Below are 22,453 nucleotides of genomic sequence, written 5' to 3' on the forward strand. Positions count from 1 at the left end.
CTTAAAACAAAAATTCCATTCCAAGTTGACCACCACATGTTTACATAGACAGCCATCTTGGAATGATATAAAATGAAGTTACAAATTGTTGCCTACCAATAAAGTGATAGCATGAGGGAGCCGGCCAGGGAGGAGTGGGCAAAGGGTGGTAGCAAAGCTTATACCTAGGTTTTGCAGCTTTTAAACTAAAGATGGAAGCCTCATGAACTGCAATTGAAGCATATCAACAGTGGAAAGACAGCTCATCCAGCCAAAGCACTCCGTGTGGAAAGCAACATTCACGAACACGTGGTGATTCACAGGTCGCGTGTTTCAATACTACACGACTGAATTGACCATTATTTAGAGGTATGTAAAATGAGGATCTTTATATTGGATCATAGTCGCATCTTTTAAATGTTAAAATCTGCTGACGTGTAGTTAAAGGCCTATATAAAACATGGTAAATATAACACGTTAAATTTACATTAGAACTGAATACATTTTGTTTAATCCATTTTGGCTTGGCGTTAACAGGCCCCGCAAGTAAGATTATTTGAATATTGTTTAAAATGGACTAACGTGTACTAAACGCATCTGTGAAATTGACGACCATGTATTGTAGAATAAGACTTCAAGAATTATTTTTCTTCCTACAGCAACATTAAAGCAGATATATTAGTTTTTTCGAGATTGTAACCCATTTATCTGGTCTGTCCCAGTTCTTCTCAATTTGTCATGTGAAGTTCTGCCAGTTTGACTCGAATATAAGCTCTCAAATGTTTTCCTCCCTGCTCGCTGTGGCCGATATCCAGAGGAAGCATGTCATGGTGACACAAATGCATTTCAGTGTGACAATGGAAAGTGTATTTCTAACTCCTGGAATTGTGATGGGGTCGGCGACTGCTTGGACGGTTCTGATGAGAGCAACTGCGGTAAGTACAGAATGCTTCTGTAAATTAGGACTTTTGCATGTTTGGACACAACACATTTATATATTGTTACAGCATATTCTTTAAACTAGTTTGCTGACTAACTTCTGTTGCCATGTGTGTAAGCGAATTAGAATTCAATCCACTCTGGCCCAACACGCCTTAACTCGGTTAGCCTTACTGTGGTATTGGTGTATGCTTTATGCAAAATGGTTGTATGTGGCTGGCGCAGGTTTCCGATAAATGCCGCATATATTTTTTTTAATGGCATTCAGAGAATTTTTCAAGAACCTAATAGTTAAATCTCAAAGATTAATCGAATTTCTAGGAAATTGGCATTTCAGCTTGTAGGGCATTAATGTTTGTTCTGAGAAAATCGCTCCATACACCAGCTCTCCTGAACTAGAAGGGAATTAGTTTTATATTGGTGCATGTCTAAAAAACGCTACTTTGTACACTTCCGTTCGCAGTGTTAATTTATTTGAACTGCTGTGCTCAGCGTTCTCGACTTGTTATTGGGCATGGTCAGATGGCTTAATTTTTTGTTTGAGGTATTTTAGCATTTGCACAAATTGTCACGATTACAATCAAGCAAGAATGTTCCGCATAGTGGATTATACCCGGTTAGTTTCGCTACTTAAACCACCCTGTAGAGGCAGATATGGAAATGAAGCAGGTCATGGCAATAGCTTTATCCTTGGTCCCTTGTGGGACGCATAGTGAGGTTTTGCTTGTCTCGCTGGGCCATGTCCCATATGCAACCGGGTTCTGGCCAGGAGTCTGAAAAATGCATGTGCCTCTGGGAACAAAGGTGGGGATAAAGGGGTAGCTAAAGGGCGATTGCTAGATTACTTAATCTCGATTTTGAAATTGAAGCCTACCTGATGGTGCAGCTGGTCTGGTTGCAAAGATATATTGTGGGCATAACGAAAACTGACCTCGGAAGGCAATTGTCACTATTGGCCTTGTGTTTTGCAACTCACAGTCGAACGTGCCCATGTGTTACCGTTTGTAGTTTTGTTTCCAGCAAGGGGGTTTCGGTTCTCCTTGCAGCACTGTGGGATTGGCGTTGCCCCCACCATGCAGACCTCCGAGGTGCTAAGTGAACAAGCAGTCCAAACCGGATAAAACGACGACCATGGTTTTGACTTCAAGAAGGGACGAGCCTAATCGGCAACATGTTCCCAGTGCAGACAGTGAAATGTGCTTTATTTGTTCTTTTATTCAAATGTATCGAGTACCCAATCGCAAATTAAGCATGCACTGGCAGTGTACCATATCACCTGTGGACAAGAGGCTAGTGAATGATTCATGTTCAAATAAAGGGCGCACTCTTTCAGGTAGAAAGACATGGTGACTTGAACCCCCAGTTTAAGATATTCCCCCCCCATCTACACATTCTGCAGCTTTTTTTTAATACAAAGGAAGTGCTTACTCTATATTTAAGATACAAGCAGATACGTGGTTTGGGTGTAGGTCACCCCAACAAGTAAGATGCCCACTCATCCGTGAATTTTAGCCAACACAACATAGTTTGCAGGTCCACTTGTTCATATAGCTCAAACATTTTCAAGTCCCAGAATTCAAACTGCTGTTGGGGAAAGCACCTTGGCTCGCTGACAGTGAATGACAGTGGGCCACTTGACAGCTCATTAAGGAGGCAAAACAGGTTACAAAACAGCCATACTCTAGCACATAATGATTCCCGTTAGTCATGTGTTTTATTTCTTTGGTTTCGCACCACTGTAAGGAAATGCCTGTTTGCATGATCACACCCAAAGTTTTTGGCTGGTGCTGCTGGGTTTTTGACTTGGTGCACTGCGGCCTACTAACCAGACCTCAATGCTGGTGTTCTAAACCTTTGCAAAGTGATTGTTGAATTGGCTATCCTCTGTTGGCATAGATTAACTTCTAAATCCATAGTATATGGTACCAAGGGTATCCGGAATTTGTGTCCAGCTAGGTCGAACACTGATTCTGCCACCCTGTGTGAAGTACAACATGTCTCCCACCATGCCACTGTAGACTGGATTATCAATTTTAAACTGTTAATTCGACTTTGCAATTCATACCAATGGCAAAACCCGCACTTCCCTTAATGTCTGCCACAAAGGCCTATTGAGCCTTAAGGTTAGAAACAATATATATTAGGTAGGACATTTACTTTAACATGTCCTAAAAGTAAAATCTGTTTTTAAATACTGTAAAAAGGCTAGTAGTCTAATTGGCAAGTAGAGTTAAAGGCTGACCTCTCAGCCCTGCTAACTTCTGATTGGGACTAAAGTTGGTTCTTTGTGATATCCGATTAATCATGGCTTTGAGCCAGACAAGTTCACCAAATGAAGTTTAATGGCTCTTAAAAGAAAAGCAACTTTAAGAAAAGTGCCCTGTTTTTTGACGGTCTATTCACAGATGCTCGTCACCAGACAGCCTTCTGCCCTCCTAAGGAGTGTGAATGACTCCCAAGCCCAGGAACAAGAGACCTGCTGCAAACAGAGTGGTTAACTCCCCTCGCAGAAACCAGAGGGTGTATGCCCAAAAGGTTAGCTTCAAAGTAGAAGTAGCCATTGATAGGTAAATCGAAAGCACTGAAGAGGCTGGCCCTGTATTGAGATAGGGCAGGTGGCAGGTACAGAGGTGAAAAGCAGTTGCGAAACAAATCGTTTCTGAGGCTGTGGTAACCCCCTTGTAGCCACACCTCTAGGGTGGACTACCAAGCTCACACCCAAGAAAATGATTAGGACATTTTTGGAGTGGGCAGAACAGGGCACTTTGGTGTAGCTAGATGCCACAAGTAGCGAAGTGAATCTGGCAGCCCATTGTCTTGTGACTGCTTTGCCATGCAGGGCACTTTGGTGGTGCATAAATATGGCAACAAGAACCTCAGATTTCCTCTGGATTAGAGGACTGGACAACTGTCCTACTCACCCCCGGACCTGGCAAGAGGTTTCAGCAACTGCTGGAATGCACCTGCTGCTCCTTGGACTAACAGACAGTTAATCGTAATGTGCTTTGCTCATGAAAGACTGTCCAAAGCCCTAGACCGAAAAGGTGAACTCATGCATCAGTTAGCTGACTCCTTTTTCCAGCATGAAGGACAAAAAAGCTAAAGTAACATGTTCTGGTCTGTCAGTAGCCATTTTCATCAAAGCTGCACTCCTGTCCATACCTCACTATTTTGAAAAACTAGACATAACTTAATTTCTGACTGCACATTAATGAGGATGGTGCTAAATACATTACAACCTTTTCAGGTTCAGCAGCACAGTGCTATTGGGAAATAACTTTGTTATTCCATCTCTGGTGGCGCCATGTCATCAGGTCTCGCTTACACAACCTTTTAACTGAGACCCATTTTGGACAATACAGCACTAACAGTGAACTTAGTCAGCCCATTGCTTACCATCAGGTGGTCTTGCCAATTTTAATTGCTTTCTGGTTGTTCTGTTGTCTGTTTTCCTTTGTTTATCCCTCCAGAGAGGAGCTACTTTCTGATCCTTTAGATTTGACTACCTCTAGCATTACATTGCTTACATACAAGGAACTACTTTTTTAATCTACCTTAACTCCACAGGAGTGCATACGAGTATTTGCTCTCTCCGTAGTGTTCTGGTTGCTCCCTCAAACGCCTGCATCCACATGCTTTCTGGCTGCTTTTCTCTCCTTGATTTCTTTTTTAAAAGTCTGAACTCCCCCTTTGCTCCTCTGCACCCCATCTTTAAAATATAATTCCCAAAGATTGGTTCTCGCTATCTTGGACCAGTAAATTGAACGTAATTTAAAATAATGTCCACCACGTTATGACTGCCATGTGGTTACATATGTGATAATGCATGAGCATGTGTAAGTCATCACCCTGCAGTGAATCTATTTTTTTGTTGCTGATGCTGTACCACCATATCAGACGAGCATTTCTACTTTTGATAAAATACTGCATTAGCCAAAAGCATTAGAAAAGCTGTAAGGTCAGATGAGACCTTAAAAGGTAAGACCTATTGGTGTGTCCAGTGCTTGTTTGATGGAATGCTCTAACGATGGCAAAGGTATGATGCAAAATTGTTTTTCTTTGATTAGAATTACTAATAAACCAATAAATAATTGATTTGTAGCTCCTGGTTTTGCAGTGCCCTCTCTGGGAGTCATGTAAAGCAGGCTGGTACCTTTCCGCTTTAATCAGTGCCATTAATTGGGGTCACATAGCCAATAAAGATTGTCTTCACTATTATGAAGCTGGATTGTTGGTTTGACATTTGCTTGTGGGCACTCGTCTTCTTGAACATTGCCAGCACTTGACAGTCCTGTGGTGATATCATTTCCTTGCTAAGAACCAAAATGTCAATTCTACAGGCCATTGAATATGTGGTCTGCAAGACCTCCTGATCACTGTGCCTGAATCATACATTGTTGCATCTGTTTCAAGAACTGACTGTAATTTATGTAGTCAGACATATGCTTAGACTGGCTAGAATTGGTCAGACTACCTGGGTATCTACTTTAGATGTCTAGCCTAATAGCTAAAAGTATTTGGCAACATCTGCCTTGCCTCTTTGCATATTTGGAGCTTGTGCTTTACTAGCACTATTAAGCTCAAATGCTTAATGGACATCTGTATATGGTAGAATAGCTTTGCAGGGTTTATCTAGGTTTTGACATCAACTCCCTTACCAATATTCCGTTTGTAGGATTGTGTGGATTAAATTATCCAGTTCCTACTATTAGACATTGCATTTTTGGGTTGCCTTATTAACCACAAGGATCTGTTTAATAGAGATTTTAGCTGTTTATGAACCTTAGATGGGGTGTTGGCTTGATTAAAATGGCCATAAAACAAAAAATGACAAAGGAATGATTCCATTAGCATGTCATACAGAAAGGCTTCAACTCAAGGCCACATTCCCTGCTGACCATATTTGTTCAAAAATAAACCAAAACATATATGTTGCATCTCAGGCTAGGTCATGTATGATGTATAGTCCTATGCAGGATCTTATTGTGTCAAGAACAATTCCCCTGTGTGGAAACTAATCTGCCCACACCTTGGAATGTTTTTAGGGACATTACCTTCATTTTTGTTTTGAGTTATCGGGTATTTTTAAGATCATGCAATGGTGTAGCCTCTTCCATGTTTTTAAGGGTGGGGCTCCACACTTCACCTGTTCTTGGCTATCTTTTAATCAGTAGTACGCCAATTCATTATAGTGCCATGTTATACCTGTGTGTCAGTCTATTGCTATGTGCAGTAGTGGTGATTTTTGTTCAGTTTATTTCTACCCCAGAACCTCTCTCAATGTATGATGAAAACCCTCCCTAAATGGATATATTTTACAGCATTGCCCAAATGTGTGTGAAATCCCAAGTTTGTTCTCTCCGATATGTCAAAACACCAGAGCTTTAGTGTCGTACGGTATGTGCAATATGGATAGTGGTATGTATCAGAAATGAGTGGCACACCTGGGATTCTTTCATTTATACCAGATGCCTCCAATGGATTAGTGTGGTATCACAGGGAGGCAGTTTACCTACGGTGAAGTGCATTGTTTAATTGGGTGTATCTAAGCAACTGGTTTTATTATAACTTGAATTATTTCTGGATGTCTTCAAATGATGGCATGGCATGGCTGTCCCAGACACTCACCTTGGTTATTCTAATAATGTCCCACCTCTGAAACCCCCATATACTGCCGACCTGATATAAAATGGTTCCCAGCCACAAAGGGGTCTTTGTTTGATTTGCCACTTCAAAATCTTTAGTGTTGTGCCATTACTTAATCACCGTACATAGCTGGGAGTTTTTCATATGTATCATAAAACATTCATTGGTTATAATTGTGATGCTTGTTAACATGAAGTGGCGTCTGCTGCACTAATTCACCTGTTGCATGGTGCTTTAAGCCCTTTAGCTAGGTCTATTTTAGGGACTTTGTTTCCACAAGCCACACCAAATTAGCTAATCTATATGAGGAAGCTTCACTTGTATGGGAAACTTTGGAGCGGATGAAGTAGCAAGGTCTCCATTTTAAGGGTAATCCATCCTACCCATCAGTAATATTGGAAGAGGGGATCAAAATGCAACACCACTGAGTATGGCGGTTTTGTTTCTATCCATGCCCTGGACGTATCCATTGTTTGGTAAATCTGCAGGCTTAGAAAGCCCCACTCACATTTGTAAGATTCTGTGGACATTGAAGACTTTTAAGGAGTCACACCTATCAAATAAACCACAAACATGGCCAGGTTCTGAGGCAAGATAATACACTGAACTCTAATCATGTGGAGTGTTTGTAAGCCTAAGCAAGAAATCCTCATAGAAAGACATAATCTGCTATTTCAGGTGCCCTGTTGAATCCCCTAGTAGTCAATCTATTCTGATACATTCTGCCAAGGGCTGCTTGGTGATGGAGCAGGGTGGGTGCAGACAAACCTGTTTTGTGCCCATTCACACAGGAAAGGTGTCAGATACAGAGCCACTCACTTTCACTCTTGCTATCAAGTCTATACATAGCAGGTGCATGTATCTGATTAATTTTGGTCCCATGTTTGTCTTGTTCAGTGAGGTAAGTATTCCCACCTTACCGAACAAGAGGCTTTTTGAGACACCGTCAACTGGATGGCCAAGAGTCCTTCCAATCATTCGGCTAGCGCATTATAAAGGTGACTTGTATTGTCTAGTAGATCAGCCCAGCATAAAGCTTAAATGGTAAGGCTGAACCAGAGATGTTACTTGCTCACAATTGCTGGACAGTGCTTTGGCAAGAATCTTCAGCACTGATCAGAGACTGGACAGTAGGTAGAACTAGATTGTGAACCTATTTCACATGATATGCTTATGAAGAATCAAACCTTGATTCAAATTAGTCAGGGAATCTGTAGATGTTCTGCATTGACAGCCAGTATAAGCACAGAAGTTTGCCATTATACAAGATGGAGTGGAAAGTACCAAGTCTCTGCTTCTTAACAAGCTTTTCCTTCAGTATAAGTCGCTTCTAAAAGAATTATTGAGGTTATGAAGCAGCAGGAAATAGATCATAGGGTCTTCCCCAGCCTGGGTACCTACCCATGACTACACCACAGTTAGAGTTGGTTTACATGCCTAGTCATCTGCCTGTAACTGTAAACTCAACATTGTAAACTTGACTTCCATTCACTAGGACCTTAATCCTTATGTCAGTTACAGAGCCCATCAGGAGCTAAAAGGGATATGCCATACACTCACCCAACACTACTACCCTCTGTTAAATAAAAAATAAATTACACTTTTTAACAAATGTATACACATTCATATAGCCTGACTACTGGTCCCAGTTGTGTCTAGGGAACCTGGCAATAGAAGTGTCCACAATCTTTGTTGGCGATGCAGGAGCAACTGCAGTCAGGTTTTTCAATTATCCTTTCAAAACCAGTATCTGAGTGGTGTGCTGCAATTTGGAAATGTGAGGAGTCTTGCGTGAGGGACTTTCCAGGATGTTGGGCATACACGCGTCCTTTACTTGTTACGACATGGAATGGCACAGCATCAAATAGAGCATCAGACTTGTCGCCTTGACTGACTGACAAGCATTCAGTCTCCTCTAGGGAAAGCTATCTTTTGCATGTTATTTATCTGCATTGGCATTAGTTTTCTTTTTGATTCAAGTCTTCGTTACAGGTTTTTTTCCCTTCCGCACTTGATCTTCTGTTGGCCCATTCAGATAACTTGATGGTCATGGCTCTCCCGAACATCAGTTTCCAGGCTTTCAACTGTGATCGAGAGGGGTCGAAAGGTAGATGTGCAGGGTAGAATTCTAGACCGTTTTAAGTCAGGCTTTTCCAGTACAGCACGTTGAACAATTTTCTTCTTTGTACTCATGAAATGTTAAACAAGGCCATTGGCCTGGGCCAAAGATGTGTGCTCTTCTGATGCGTCATATTAGCATGACTGAGCCGATCTTTGAATTCTCAACTGTTGAAAGGTGGGTAATTGCTGGGTTTTAAGATTGCAGGAGCATCCTGTGTCTTAAAGATGCCGCCTAATATCTGACTCTTGTGATGGATGAGAGATCTTCGGTCAATGGAAAACAGGAATTCATCAACAACCACTATTGGATGATGTCCATTGTCCGGAGGACCGAAAGTCATCAGCAATTCTTTCCCATACCTGCTTTGACAACTGACCCGCTTAAAGTGGGTTGAGTGATTTTCAATGACTGGCAGTTGTATAGATGACAGGCCCTCAACTCTACTTCATTTCAACTCCCATCGATATGAGGAAACCAGACTTGGTCTCGGAGAGCTTGTTTAGTGGCAACAATTTCACAATGCCCTTCATGGGCCACTTCAATTAAGTGTTGCAGACTCCAGAATAACAATTCTCAAACCCCTTAGGATAAAGCTTTTCTGAGTCACAGTTCATCTTTTGACATTTTTGAGCTTCTGGTACTTACTGACAAGAGGTTGAGTGTGCTGGGTCCAAGACTGTAACGTCTTTCAGTTTTAACATGTCACTATCTTGACTAGCGGCAATGACCAATTGCTCCAGCGAAATGACAGCTGGTGTTTGATTTTCCAATGACCTTAGTAGGCTTCAGCAGTTTTGGATGGGTTACCATGACACTATCGGAACTCTGGAGAAGTAGCTGGCAGGGTTTGGATCTTTCACAGTTTGTACAATTGTGTAATTGTATTGTTGTAATGGAAGACTGCAACATTCAATGGGAGGAGGCATCTTGGAATTTGATTTGCAAATAATAGTCAACAATGCTAGATCAGTCACAAGCATAAAGGGCTTTCTGTGTAAAAACAAGTGGAAATGTTAACAAGCCCACAGCCCTGCTGGTAAATAAGCATGTTTAGTAGGACGCAAACTTTTGCTTGCCTATGCCACAATACATCTTCAAGCATTTGGGTGTCCACTGTTCTATGCAAGGATTGGGCTAGCTTCAGCGTCTGTTTGAAGCTTGGGAATAAAATATGCCATTTCAATAGCGTTATCCGTATATGTTTGACTCTTAAAACTTTCCTCTCATTCAGTCAACCAATGAAATGAAACATTCTTTTTTTGTTAAGTCTCAATGGAGCACTCATGGTGCCAAAATCTTGTACCTGGAACAGTAAGTGGCCATGCCAAGGAATGAACAGAACATGGAAACATCCTGTGGGGAACTGGCAGTTGACAACTCTTGTACTTACGCTGGATTGGGTGTCCTACCCCCATCAGAAAAGATGGGGACAAAGAAATGTAGCTTTCTTATGGAATTCACATTTCTCTGCATTCAAAGTTAAACCTCACTCAGGAGGTAAACTACACATGTGGTTGAGAGCTTTATCATGCTCCTAGTGTCATCACTATAGTTAAAAGCATTTGTGACTGGCTGTATGTCAATTTACATCTTGAAAAAGCTGTGTAGCTGAAGACACACCGTTACTTAGTCTTTTATATCGAACTAGACCAATGTGTAGAAAAGGTCCTAATGTACCTGCAATTCTCCCAGAGTGCCAACTGATATCTTTTAGTCAAGCCAAGGGAGGAACTTTGCACCATTCAGCTGTTATCAGCAATGTGTAGACCTGGATTTTCCTTCAGTTGCTTTGTTCATATGACTCATATCCACACAGCTGCGTACAGCTCCTTTACTGTCCTTTATGAGTACTACCACTATGGGAGAAACCCATGTTGGCCAGTAGAGCGCTCAATGATATCATGTTTAAGTAATGACTGGCATTCCTTTTCAAGTTTCTTGTAAACGAAATGCAATGTCCGTCTTAGCAGCAAGACTGATGTCCCCATTATGCAATTGTGCTTTCATACTCTTAAATTTTCCTAACTCAGGAAACAAAGGGATCTGTATTTCACGAGCATTCATGTCGTACTACACTGCGATCAGTCCCATATCAGCAGCTGTGTTGAAGCTAAGTAAACAGGCATTTGATGCTGTATCGTGAAGCCCATGAATGGGCACTTGCATTTTTGTCTTGTCATCACTAAGAATGACTGACTTTTTAATGGTGGCAGCTTTGGTGTGCTGCTTTATGTATTGGACTGCTCAGTAAGCACAGCCTCCTGTGCTTCTTGGGTCTCTTTGCTTGCTGCTGAGGTTATAGGACTCTTATCGAGGCTCTGGTAAGTGCAACAGTATGCTTTATTCTGTCAGCCAGCGCTTTTGTGTAATTTACTCATATCAGACTGTTAGTTTTTAGTGCTTCATTTCTGTATCTTTCCGCCTTTAGTGTTATCACTCCATATGATGTATTGCTTTGTTTAGCATAGTACCTCTTTACGGCCCTACCAGCAGGTTCTTGTCCAATGAGGTGTAGACTGCTCAGTGAAGCTTTCGTTCTCTTAAAGTGCTTTACACCAGTTTGAGATGTACTTTGACTCCACATAACCCAAAAGTAGATTCCGCACTTTGACATAGGCACACATGACACGCACAAGCAGTTTGCTTGGACCACAGCAAACTATGGGAGAGCACGGTCAATCTTGGGGTTACTTATTCACTGTCTCGTCACCAGTTGTAGTGTCTTCCCCCAGCTTGGGTACTCTCCAATGATTGTGCCACTCACACAGCTGGGTATACACATCTTAATCCACCTGCCTGTAACTATGAACTCCACAGTCTAAATGCCTTCACTGCACCATGCTTTTAACCCTTGCGTCAGTTCTACGAAGTCCATCGGGAGCCAAAAGGGTTCCATTATTAACTCAAACACTACATTTAGGTTCTTGAACAGCCCTAGAAGTATGTGCTGGTTCAAAGCTTCTGTCTAGATTTCCCGCCTTTTGTATTCAACATATTACACATTGTTTCTAATAGGATAGTAAATATTGTAACAAAGACATTACATTTAACTGTTCCATAACGTTTCTGCTTTCCTGAGATGTTTTAATCTTTAGATTTCGAATATACATTTCTTTATGCACACATTGACCTGGAATGGAAAATTTAATGTTTACTTAAATGTTATGAACATATTGCCAAAATAAAAATGTATGCTTTGCCCACCTCCTCATGGGCCACCACATTACTATACAGGAACTCCTTCAGAGATGGGTTAGTCTTTCTCTCATAATTGCCCAGCTACTGAAGACACTAAATATTCTCACCAAACCGCTCAAATGGAAGTTATGAAAGTACAACCTTGAAGCTGCCTTCAAGGTTGGAACGGTGTGATCCAGGCAAAAGCAAATCTTTCTTGGTGCTAGCACTAAAACAATTTTCTCGCGAGGCATATGCTTTTATCACTTCTTTTGGCTCATGTTAATTTTCAGATTTCACTCTAAGCTGCAGCATGGAATATGCAGGTCACTTTATCCAGTGGGGCCCACCAGCACTCGGTTTTGGGACTAGTCACTATCCTTAACAGGCACAGAGAAGAAGAGGGAAAACCACACCGCAGGATAGGATGTGGAAGAGAAATGTTATAAAGGGAGAAAGCAGGAACCTGCAAGAGTGAGACGGAGGGTGTGCATGACAGTGGCACAAAGTAGTATGAGGTGGATTAAGGACTACACAAGCTTGGTATTCTTTGCACTGACATTCAATAGTACCAGATCCAGAATTTTGAGTAGCTTTAGGGAGCAGCAATCATTTTACGAATAAAGATCTGGGAATATGACTTCAGTTGGAACCCTCCTGGGAGGGCCCCACTGTGAACAGGGTGGGACCTCATTACAAAGTGAAACGTAACTGTTGGGTGCAGTGTAAACAAAAAAAATATATGGTTACATCTTGAACTAGGAACAGAGGAAACAGAATGTAAGTCTGTAATGCAGCAGGTAGGTAAAATTGGAATTCTATGTTGGGCCCAGTATCAATTGTGCACTTCATTTGCCCTTTAGTTCATTTACCTAGGTTAAACATGTGCCATCATACTAGCCATAGCTGTCTGTATAGTCCTTCCTAAATTGGCAGAGCATGGCACGGACTTACCACCAAATTCAGGGAGAGGTAAAAACTAGGGTCAAGCTGCATAGGTTGTGGTGGTGTATTGAGGTGGATATTTATTTTCAGCACTAGCAGGGGTGATGCTTTAGGGACTTAGCTGAAAGCTTGATACTTATTAAGCAAGAGGCCGAGCTACAGTCATTTTATTATCTAAAGCAGGATTTTAGGTTACATGAGCACTTTGTGTCAAAGCAACAGTGGGTTACTGAAAAGTCTCTTCTGGTCCTAACTTTAAGGTGTTGACTGCTTACTTGGCCACACAATATTAGTAGCATGGGGGATGGATTGAGAGGAGCAACAAACTGAGAAATAGGCAAGTTAACATCCTGAAGGGCACTGGCCATTTTCTTAACTAACTTGCAGCATGTAGTCTCCATAGTGTTATTTTAATGCATACCAATTACACCTTGCAGAAACCCAGACTCACATCAGAATATTCACTCTTTGAAATGCAAAACTCAAGGTAACGCTGTGAGGTGCCATGAAGACAGCCTTTATTTCACCTGTGGCTTCTCAATCTGGACTAAGCCCAGCACTCCCCTCAACTAGCCATCCAACTATGTCCCCATTTTTTGTAGACTGATAAAGCTAATGTGACTGCCATTCCTCTGGCAAAACCTTACCGAAAAGATCATGGAGTACACAGTGGGGAAATGCATAGCACTAGACTGCACATGTTGGCATGGTTATTGAAGTGTGGTCCTTCAACTTTGCTCTTCTGCCTCACTGTCTTTTAAAGCTTGTATGTGGTTGACTTCTGAAAAAACTAATTTGCTAACGTTTCAGACACAGCAGACAAAGGTTATTTTTTTATTAGTGAGTCACTAGAGGAAAACCAAATGTAAAAATGCATTTTGTTCTTCCTCACTCCTGATTCTAAAACCTAGGCTTTGGCAAAGACATGTTTATTTTGGATTTTGTAGTTGGTGTTGGTTATGCATGTACGCCATGTTACATGTTTCATGTTAACCTGCACTGGTTGTATTCTGAACCTATTTCATTTTTAGGTAATTTATATTGTTATACCTTGGCTTACTCATACCTCACTTCCAGACCCAAAATTCACCAATTTATATGCTGAACATGAATGCAGACACTCTAAATTTCACTATGTTGGGTTGCTCTTCCCATAACGCTAGTTGCATCAGGGAAAGGAGCAGCAGCCCTCCCTAAAGATCAGTAGACGTTTACACATCTGTTCTACCCTGTAAAGACAAACCACTAACCAGTTTAGGATTCACTATTCTAATGCGCCAGCAACCCTTCCAAACCCAATAGACTCTAATGGGAATTACTGGCTATGAAATGGGACATTATTCAGAGTCCTCTGTATAGAGTTGTTTAAAATGAAAGCAACAACAGAGAAGGAGGTTGTGGGGCTTGGTCGGTCCTCCTTATAGCCTTTAACGATACAAAAGATGCCTAGCTAAAAACTACCACAGGATGGGTAGGAAAAATAATTTTCCTGTTAGAAAAACCATCCCCAACCAGTGTTACCCCTTGGTGGCATGCTTCATCATTGGGTTTTAAATACAAATAGCACTCTCTAAAATGCAGGATCAAGCTTTTTACTATTAGAAGAAATGTGCACAACAACGTTCTGCTGTGGTATGATAGTTTTACAGTCAAGTGGGCACAATTGTGTTCTCTGAAAGCAGCTCTTCTAGTTTGCCCCAATGGTTTCTCCATGTTAGCCCTTTCCACAGGATCCATGAGGGGAAGATATGATACTCTGTCATATTTACACCTATTTTTCTCAAATTTTGCATTTGCATAAAATGCATGATGTGTTTTTATACGACGAAAACGGTGGAAAATCACCAGCTATAAGAAATTGCTTCAAATTGTAATGATCCCCTATTTTTCTGATGGCTTCACTGCATCCAAGACTGAGCTATGCCACTTCCACCCAGTGTCACGGCGTGTGCATTTTCATATAAAGCTTGTACTGTAAACTGGGTTATAACCAATTGGTTCAATTACCTCTCAAATGCAGCTATACTAAAATGGTGCAGGAAAATCATTGGTGGCATGAAAACCAAATGTTGTGTAGGCTGTAGAATTACACAGCTCACATGACTAAAGCGTATGCCTTCAGAGAACGCCATTGTGTCCTTGCTAGTCTGAAGTTATAAAACCACTGCTTTGATACATCTCAGTGCTTTACTACATACAAAAAAAATCTTTGAAGCCCCAACTAAATGTGGCCTTATAATCCCATAAGGCTAGCTGTCTAAAAGTATCAGTTAGGCATGCTACATATTAATGAAAGGTACGCTCCAACAGTTAATATTTTCCTAGCACATTTAGGGCCTGATTTGGTTTGGTGGATGGGATTACTCTGACAAATGTGACAGATATCTGGTCTGGCATATTACGATTCCATTATATCTTACAGAAATCATACAGTGGATGGGATATAGTCACTTTTATGACTGAGTAACCCATCTGCCAAACTCTAAATCAGGCCCTTTGTCACTGTGTAGACAAAGTTGAATATTTAAAAAAAAATGGCCTGTTTGTTTATATTTACATTTCAGCAAGGGAAAACAGGAACTTGCTTTAATATTATTTCTCATTTTTTTTCCAAAAAAACTCAGATTTTTAATACGTTTAGGGGAAGAGTAAGTGAACATATGCTTTGCTTAGCTGACTGCTACTTTCTTACCTCTACACCTAATGAGTGCCTCGTGTGACTCCTAATTTCTCTACATTGGCCTTTATTGAACTGTTGCTACTGTACTAATTGATGTGTTTTTTGCCCATTGGGCACCTTCATTCTTTATTTCCAGGTCTGTTCTCTAGAATAGCTCCTAATAAACCAAAATTGTAGCAGGACTACATCCGATCATAATTGTTTCCTTGAGCATCGCAACTAATGCATTAGTCTGCAGTCAAGTTATTGGAAATTCCCCACTTTGGTTAATTTGTTCTTACAATCACATTTAACTCAAGTTTGGTGAAGAGAGATGTACCTTTTCTGGATGTGGATATTTAATTTTATCTTGCCTCAACTAAAAACAATGCCCAATATTTGATCAAATTGCTGATCATAGTAAGTGACTTGCTTCAACCAGCTCCCTTACATTGAGGTATTTGTTAATGCAACTGTTCTATGACAGGGGACCTAAGCATGTCAAGCTATTGAGTTCTCTCCATTGACCATGGCAAGAAAATGGTTGTTGATGAAAGGGGCACTTTGGCCCTTCATATAGCTCCATGTTTAACCATGAAGATGGCTTTCTCAAAATCACTCTACTTAGAAATTATTCGACAATAAATTAATTGGAAAGTTAAAGTAGATCAGTCCTCTTTTTGATTACTCTTATCAGCCAAATCATTAACATCTAGTCTGCTCAAGCATTGGTTCTAAGCTGCTGTAGTTGGCCAACGGCTGACTGCCAAATGGTCCAGTTTTCAGTACTCTGAAGCCACCTTTTGTTACATAGTTTTATATAAACATAAATACAGAGGGTAACTTTGGATTTCTAACTTTAATTTTGGGGCCTGCTTGATTAGTATTAATGGATTGGAATCAAAGCTCTTGTTCTCGTGTAGCATGCATGTTTTATTTTAAGTAACGTGTGTGTGTACTCTACCTTTTACTGAATGCATCTGTGTAAATTGTGCTTTGGTTTACATGGTTTATGTGGCTCTTTTTGGTTATACTACCTTTGTTGCATATTTGGTACTACTCAGTAGGCTTCTCCTTCAATCAAGAGTCCTACTCTAATGTCAAAGCCTTCCAAGACACAATCGTTCTGTGCAGGTTACTGTTTAATAACAATAAATTATTTTTTCTTGAACAGTATGCAAAGAAGGAAAATTCAAATGCATTTTAACGCCTCAGTGTATTGAAACTTTGGAAGTCTGTAATAGCAAAAGTGACTGTGATGATGGATCAGATGAAGCGAGTTGCCTGGAAACTGTTTGCCTGGAGAACCATTGGCAGTGCAAGAATAAGGCCTGCATCATGGAGTTCTTGAAGTGCAATGGAATAAACAACTGTGGAGATTCGTCCGATGAAGAGGACTGTGGACCACTTGGTATGTAGAGAGAGTACTGTCTTGACAAATGGAAGATGCATCTTGAATCTTAGTCTGTGGTTTAAGGCAGAGATTGTATTGAGAGACTCAAGATCAATGGGAGCTGCAGGAGGGGGGTTTGTCCAGTGTGGATCTGGCCTTTTGGTCAGTCACACTGCCCTTTGGGTCAGCTTGAGAGGACTTTACAAAAGTATTTTTTTTTTTGTGTGTGTGTGTGTGTGGGAGATGAGGGGAGTTATGTCTTAACAGTCTTTGGGAGGAAATAGAAACTGACTACACAGACTTTCCAGGCTACCACACTTGGCAGCACCAGCTGTCCCAAATTCAGTCCAGCACTAATGTTGTGAGATGGGAAATTGGATTGGTCAGTAGCCTATGTACAAACTCCTAATGAAGCATTCTATCTTGCAACCAACTCTGAGTGCTCTGATGTTCTGTAATCATACAGAACAGTGTATGACAGAACTGAATACAACCAGTGCTGGTGTAGTCATGAGCAGCGTACCTGCAATTCATAAATGGACAGAAGCCTTCTGGCATGTACAAGTTGCAGTAATGAACTATTTCTGTCTAGGCTAAACATTTCCTAACTTGTATAGCACCTGAAGATGCCAGCTGCTGCCTTACACTTCAGTGTTATTCAGCACTCACTATTTTAAGGTATTTTCTGTGCGCCTCACCACTTTCAAGAATTCAACTTTTTTGCACATAGTTTTGCTGTTTGCGTCTGCTTCAGGCCCAAACTAATCTTGTGCAGAGTCATACCCGATTTTTATTTTTCTATAAATGTAAACAACCCACTTTCAGGCACAATTTCACTAAATCCAAAACAATGATTGGAGTGTTCCCTGAGGAACAGGCTTGCTTACCAAACAGAGGTATTTCCCTGTCGCCACCTACTGACCCTGCAGGTACAGTTCCAGTTCTTTGCCATAACTGGTTGTGAATTGTGTAGTATGTTTGGCATGTGCATTACTATTGATTCCTTTATCCCATTTATAGTGTCCCCAGAGACCATGAAGTCTGCTTTTGGTCCTAAACATATATGGTAGTTTTCATTGTTCTTTGTATCATGGATTAATGCATACAATTGCACTACCACAGTGATTGGTAGGTGAGCAGTGAAACTGCATACTCCAAGTAGGCACAGAAAATTGCAGGTACTATTAGGGTTGCCAAGTTGCTCAATGTACATAAAGTTAAAAATATTTCCTTTATAGAAGTCCTTCTGCAGGACCTTTTTAAAGAGTAATTCTTATAAGACATATGAGGGAAAGTATCTAGCCTGTCATGCGATTTGTCCCCCACCCCCCACATAGCACATCCGTTATCACAGTGAGAATTGCCTTCACTACTCTCTTGGGCCAATTAGGAAAGAATCTGGTCATCAGGAGAATCTGCCACAGCTCTTGGTGCTTAACAATATAGCAGTGCATGAACAAAAACAGTAATGCCCCCAATGAAAAGATTGTGTTGGTGGATTGACCAAGCATGATATATCAGCAGGATAAGCTATTGTCATTTGGCACCCCTGGCAAGTTCTTCTTTTATAAAGGAGTAAACACTCCTTATGTACCATTTCTATCACTTGCCAAAGGTGCATGAAGAAATCTATAAAGACTGGAAGGCTTGAATCATGACTCCAAGGGATCATTAAGTGGTGCTTTCCATTCACAGCTCTATGCCCCTGCAAGTACTTATGGGCTTAATTTTTTTTTTACATTATCAGAGTGCCTCCTGCCACCCCCAGAAGCTAAGACAGTCATCTGAGGTTGTCTAATATTGGTAGAGTACTTTTATCCTCCTATTATGGTGGGGGTGGGAAACAGACATGACAGTTTGTCTACAACCCTATCTATAATATTTAAAATTGGTTGGCTCCAGACTGGAGCAACTTGGCATTTCAGGTTGTGACCCTCTAACTCTGAGTTGAACAGTTAATCTCCTGTACATCCAAAAGGGCCTGCTTTAACATTAGCACAGGTGAGTGCAATTGGCCAGTATGTACCAGCATCATCCATGATTCTAAGATAACCTTGAACATATTGTAAGGGGAAAGTGAAGGAAAGTGAGAGGTAAGAAAAAGGGAACAAAAGTCCCTGAAAACATTGGCCACTTAATTCTTTCACTGGGGCCCCTCTGAAGTGCAGCCAGAGCCGTTTCATTCTGTGCCCCTAGTCTCTATGGCTGTATGTTTGCACAGTAATTATGGCCCCCAGTTGCACAAGCACCTCTTGGACCTCCTCAGTCTCGATTTCTTGATGCAAGCATTTCTGTAGCTTGGCCTTCATCTACTCAATGTCATGGGTTGTCCTCATCATAGTCTGTGCGCTTGATATTCCCATTAATGGTACCAGCTAGGAGGTCGGTCTTGGCAGCCATGGTATCTGGCCCCGGTCTGATTGCTTTCTGGCAGTACATGCTGTTCTATCAGGCACTTACCAGTTTTGCTGCGCATAAAGCTCTGACAAATCTGTGGCTACCCGCCCGCTCTGCCTTTGTCTCAGTGCCTCAGTCAACTCCTGCGGTTTCAGACACCGGGTGGCCTGACAGCCACACTGTAATTGTGACCCTATGCTCCTGTCCAACAGGCCACTGCCTGTTATGTAGTAACCTTCTTTGTCTTTAGTTTCAGTCCGTTGGGCATCTTCTCCCCAGCCACATTAGTAGTGAGACTTGCTTGACTGATGTCTGCTTCGGGTCCCTGAGCTCCGAGGCCCTGAAATTAGATTGTGGTTCCAGCTGTGCAGGAGTTGGGTTCAGGCTGTTTTCTCTATCGGTTAAAGCAGGGGTTCTTAGAGCATCCTACTTGGCTGCTATCTTGGCCACACACACCAAAGCTACATTTTAGCTACTCATTCGCAAAGGTCCTCAAACGTAGGCTAGTGGACCTTCAAGTATGCTCAAGTTTTGAAATATTCAGTCCAGGTGCATGTTAGCTTATTTTCTTTTTTTATTACTTTATGAGCACGGTAAATTTAAAAACTTCAGACTCCATTGCTGCTGTACTGACTGAACTGTTATGTGCCTTATACGGCATAATTTGTTGTCACTTGAGAATAGCAGATGTATGAAATTTTTCCCAATAATCCTGAAGGTATCTAATGCTGTGAATCTTACTTTCAAAATACTAAAAGAAATAAAACAAAATACATTTTTCACATCTAGTTGAACAAGGGAGCTTTTTCTCCTGTCTTCCATTTGAGGTCCACATGCCCTCACCAAAGTATATGAATCTGAAAAATCTGATTGGCTGGCGGCAACTTGTCGAAAAATGTTGTCTCATTACAGAATGAGCATTAAAACAAGCAGGGTGCTTACACGCTGACCCCACAAGCCTATGTGGGAGGGGGTCCTAAAGAGCCAAACATGTGCAGTTGGGAATGGTTCCTGGTGGTGGATTTAGTATGGTTTTCTTAGTTCCCCCCCCCCCCCCTTGAGTAGCGCCTGTGTGGCAGCACTTTGCATAATACAAATAAAATACTTTCTAACCTTTTTGTAAATATATATATTTTTTTTAAAGTGACATTGGAACTTTTGTCCCCAGATAGTTCGATAGTGGATTAAGAATAGTAAACACACCAACTATTTGGGGATGTTGCACTTCCCCAAAACATTGACTGTACTTGATATTGTAAATTTCACCTAACTGTAAGCCAGTGTGATGCCCTGAAGGTGCACAACATGACAATAGTTAGTTTGAGATGTCCGCAGTAATTTAATTAGTGTCTTTTAGCTTTGAGGTTATAACTATTGCTTAGAAGGGGTACACATGATCGTTAGTTTAACCAACTATAACTTGTGAATTTCAGTAGTTTGTAAGTATAACTGCACTTCATTGTTCCAGTGAATTTCTGAGATTTTTTGGAAAAACATATTAAGGTGCAATAGCCAAAGATAAGTGTTTCATATTAGCTTTTTTTTCTGGTAAAGTCTGATTGCTGTCAACAGTTTAATGCCGATTAGTCAACGGCCCCAAGTTTATTACTAAAACAAAAATACCCTTCCTAGGACAAGTGTGACCGAACTAGAATTTCCAGTGGCACCCACTGCACAAAAAACTGGCATTCCACATAGTTCTGTATCTGTCAGTTAATGGATTATTGCACTGTAGTTCCTTCCAGGTAGGACGCATTGTCTTATATTACATGCCTATGATGTAAATAGTCTATGCATAACATCACAGTAGATTATTATTGGAAACATTAGACGCATCTTAAATTTAAATTCTGACTGTAGTGGAACACCTCTTTGCCCAAGTCAAAGTCCTGCTTATGAGAATGATTGAATTAAGAGAAACACTCGGGTTGTAGTTTCTTGTATGAGTGCATTTCACTAATGCAATCTGATTATTTGTGCTTTTTCATTCTCGGGTACCACTAGTCAGTGATTTAAGCACGGTCCTGATGAATGCCCTGATCCTTTATTAGGCCATAGAGTAGGGCGGAAACATGTTGACGTTGAAAGGTTTATAGGACCAATAATATATTTTGTGGTCCCTTGTTAGTGATTTTAATTTATTCACCCACATCGTTAATAAAGGGATCCCTAGGTGTGGACGAGATTTTTATTTCACTTACTTGCTTGATCACTATAATATCCAAAGTACTCCCTGGAACATGGTTGAGCCCTCCTTGGCATTTAGGGGCCTTGGTAAACTCGATGATGAAGCATGTCACTACTAGGGTGGATGATGGTTATACATAAAAGAATGGAATTTTTCTGCAGGGCAACCACTGACCACATGCACTATAGGTAGTGTTAGACTGAGGATACCAGATATTGTTTTGTTGCAGATTAGTCCAGGGAGAACGTATATCCTTTGGCCTCCATCACTGTGGCAAGATCTCCCATCCCTCTGGGTAGTCGGGGCCTACGTGGCGTGAGCTGCACCCACGGTTCAATGTATGTGTATTTAGATTAACAATAAGGGTTGGGCTTGAAAAATCAAACCATTTAAGCTTAAAGAAAATACAGGTGAAAATTTGAGTTTTACCATGAGGGGTTACCCACAATAGTAGACATTCATTACATAAAACACACATTTATAAACTTACCATAAATGTTCTTTGTGATGCAATGACAATCCTGATGTAGGGATTCCAAAGTAATGATATACAACAACAGTAATAAAAGCATATGCTCAAGCTATGGATCTACTAATGATTAAAACCAGCACTCCACCAAAGGCATCTTCATTAAAATCTGATCAGATCTCTATTAAAAAAAAAAAAAAAATCCAACCCAAGACCACTGATCAAACTCATTACTTAAGAAAATTATTAAAAGCAGGGATTATACTACATCTGAAACACATTTTCAGTAATTACCTTTCTACACTTCTCTCCGGAATCTCCCCAAATTTAGCACTGAAATGGTACCTCGACACAGGCAACATGTTACATATTTGCGATGGTGAAGGCTGCTTCATTTTGCGGCTCTACCTATTGGCACCATTCAAAACTCAGTCCTGTGCCCTTCCAGATGTGGCATTGAAGGCAGAATCTTAATTTGGTTCCACTCTTTCAGTGCATCAGAATCTCAACTCTATCATCCATTACTTCTATTGAAATGT

At 40.9% G+C, this 22,453-nt stretch overlaps 1 protein-coding gene across 1 annotated transcript in view; it reads left to right on the plus strand.

The window, feature by feature from the left end:
• LOC138298467 (low-density lipoprotein receptor-related protein 2-like) overlaps positions 1–22,453 on the plus strand; it is a 1,267,625-nt gene that overhangs the window by 120,009 nt on the left and 1,125,163 nt on the right. The window contains exons 3-4 of the mRNA XM_069236878.1: positions 795–914; positions 16,642–16,878. Coding sequence (XP_069092979.1) covers positions 795–914; positions 16,642–16,878 — 357 coding nt within the window. The remainder of the gene's footprint in view (positions 1–794; positions 915–16,641; positions 16,879–22,453) is intronic.

The sequence above is a fragment of the Pleurodeles waltl genome, chromosome 1_2 (genome assembly GCF_031143425.1).
Source record: "Pleurodeles waltl isolate 20211129_DDA chromosome 1_2, aPleWal1.hap1.20221129, whole genome shotgun sequence".
NCBI classification, from domain to species: domain Eukaryota; kingdom Metazoa; phylum Chordata; class Amphibia; order Caudata; family Salamandridae; genus Pleurodeles; species Pleurodeles waltl.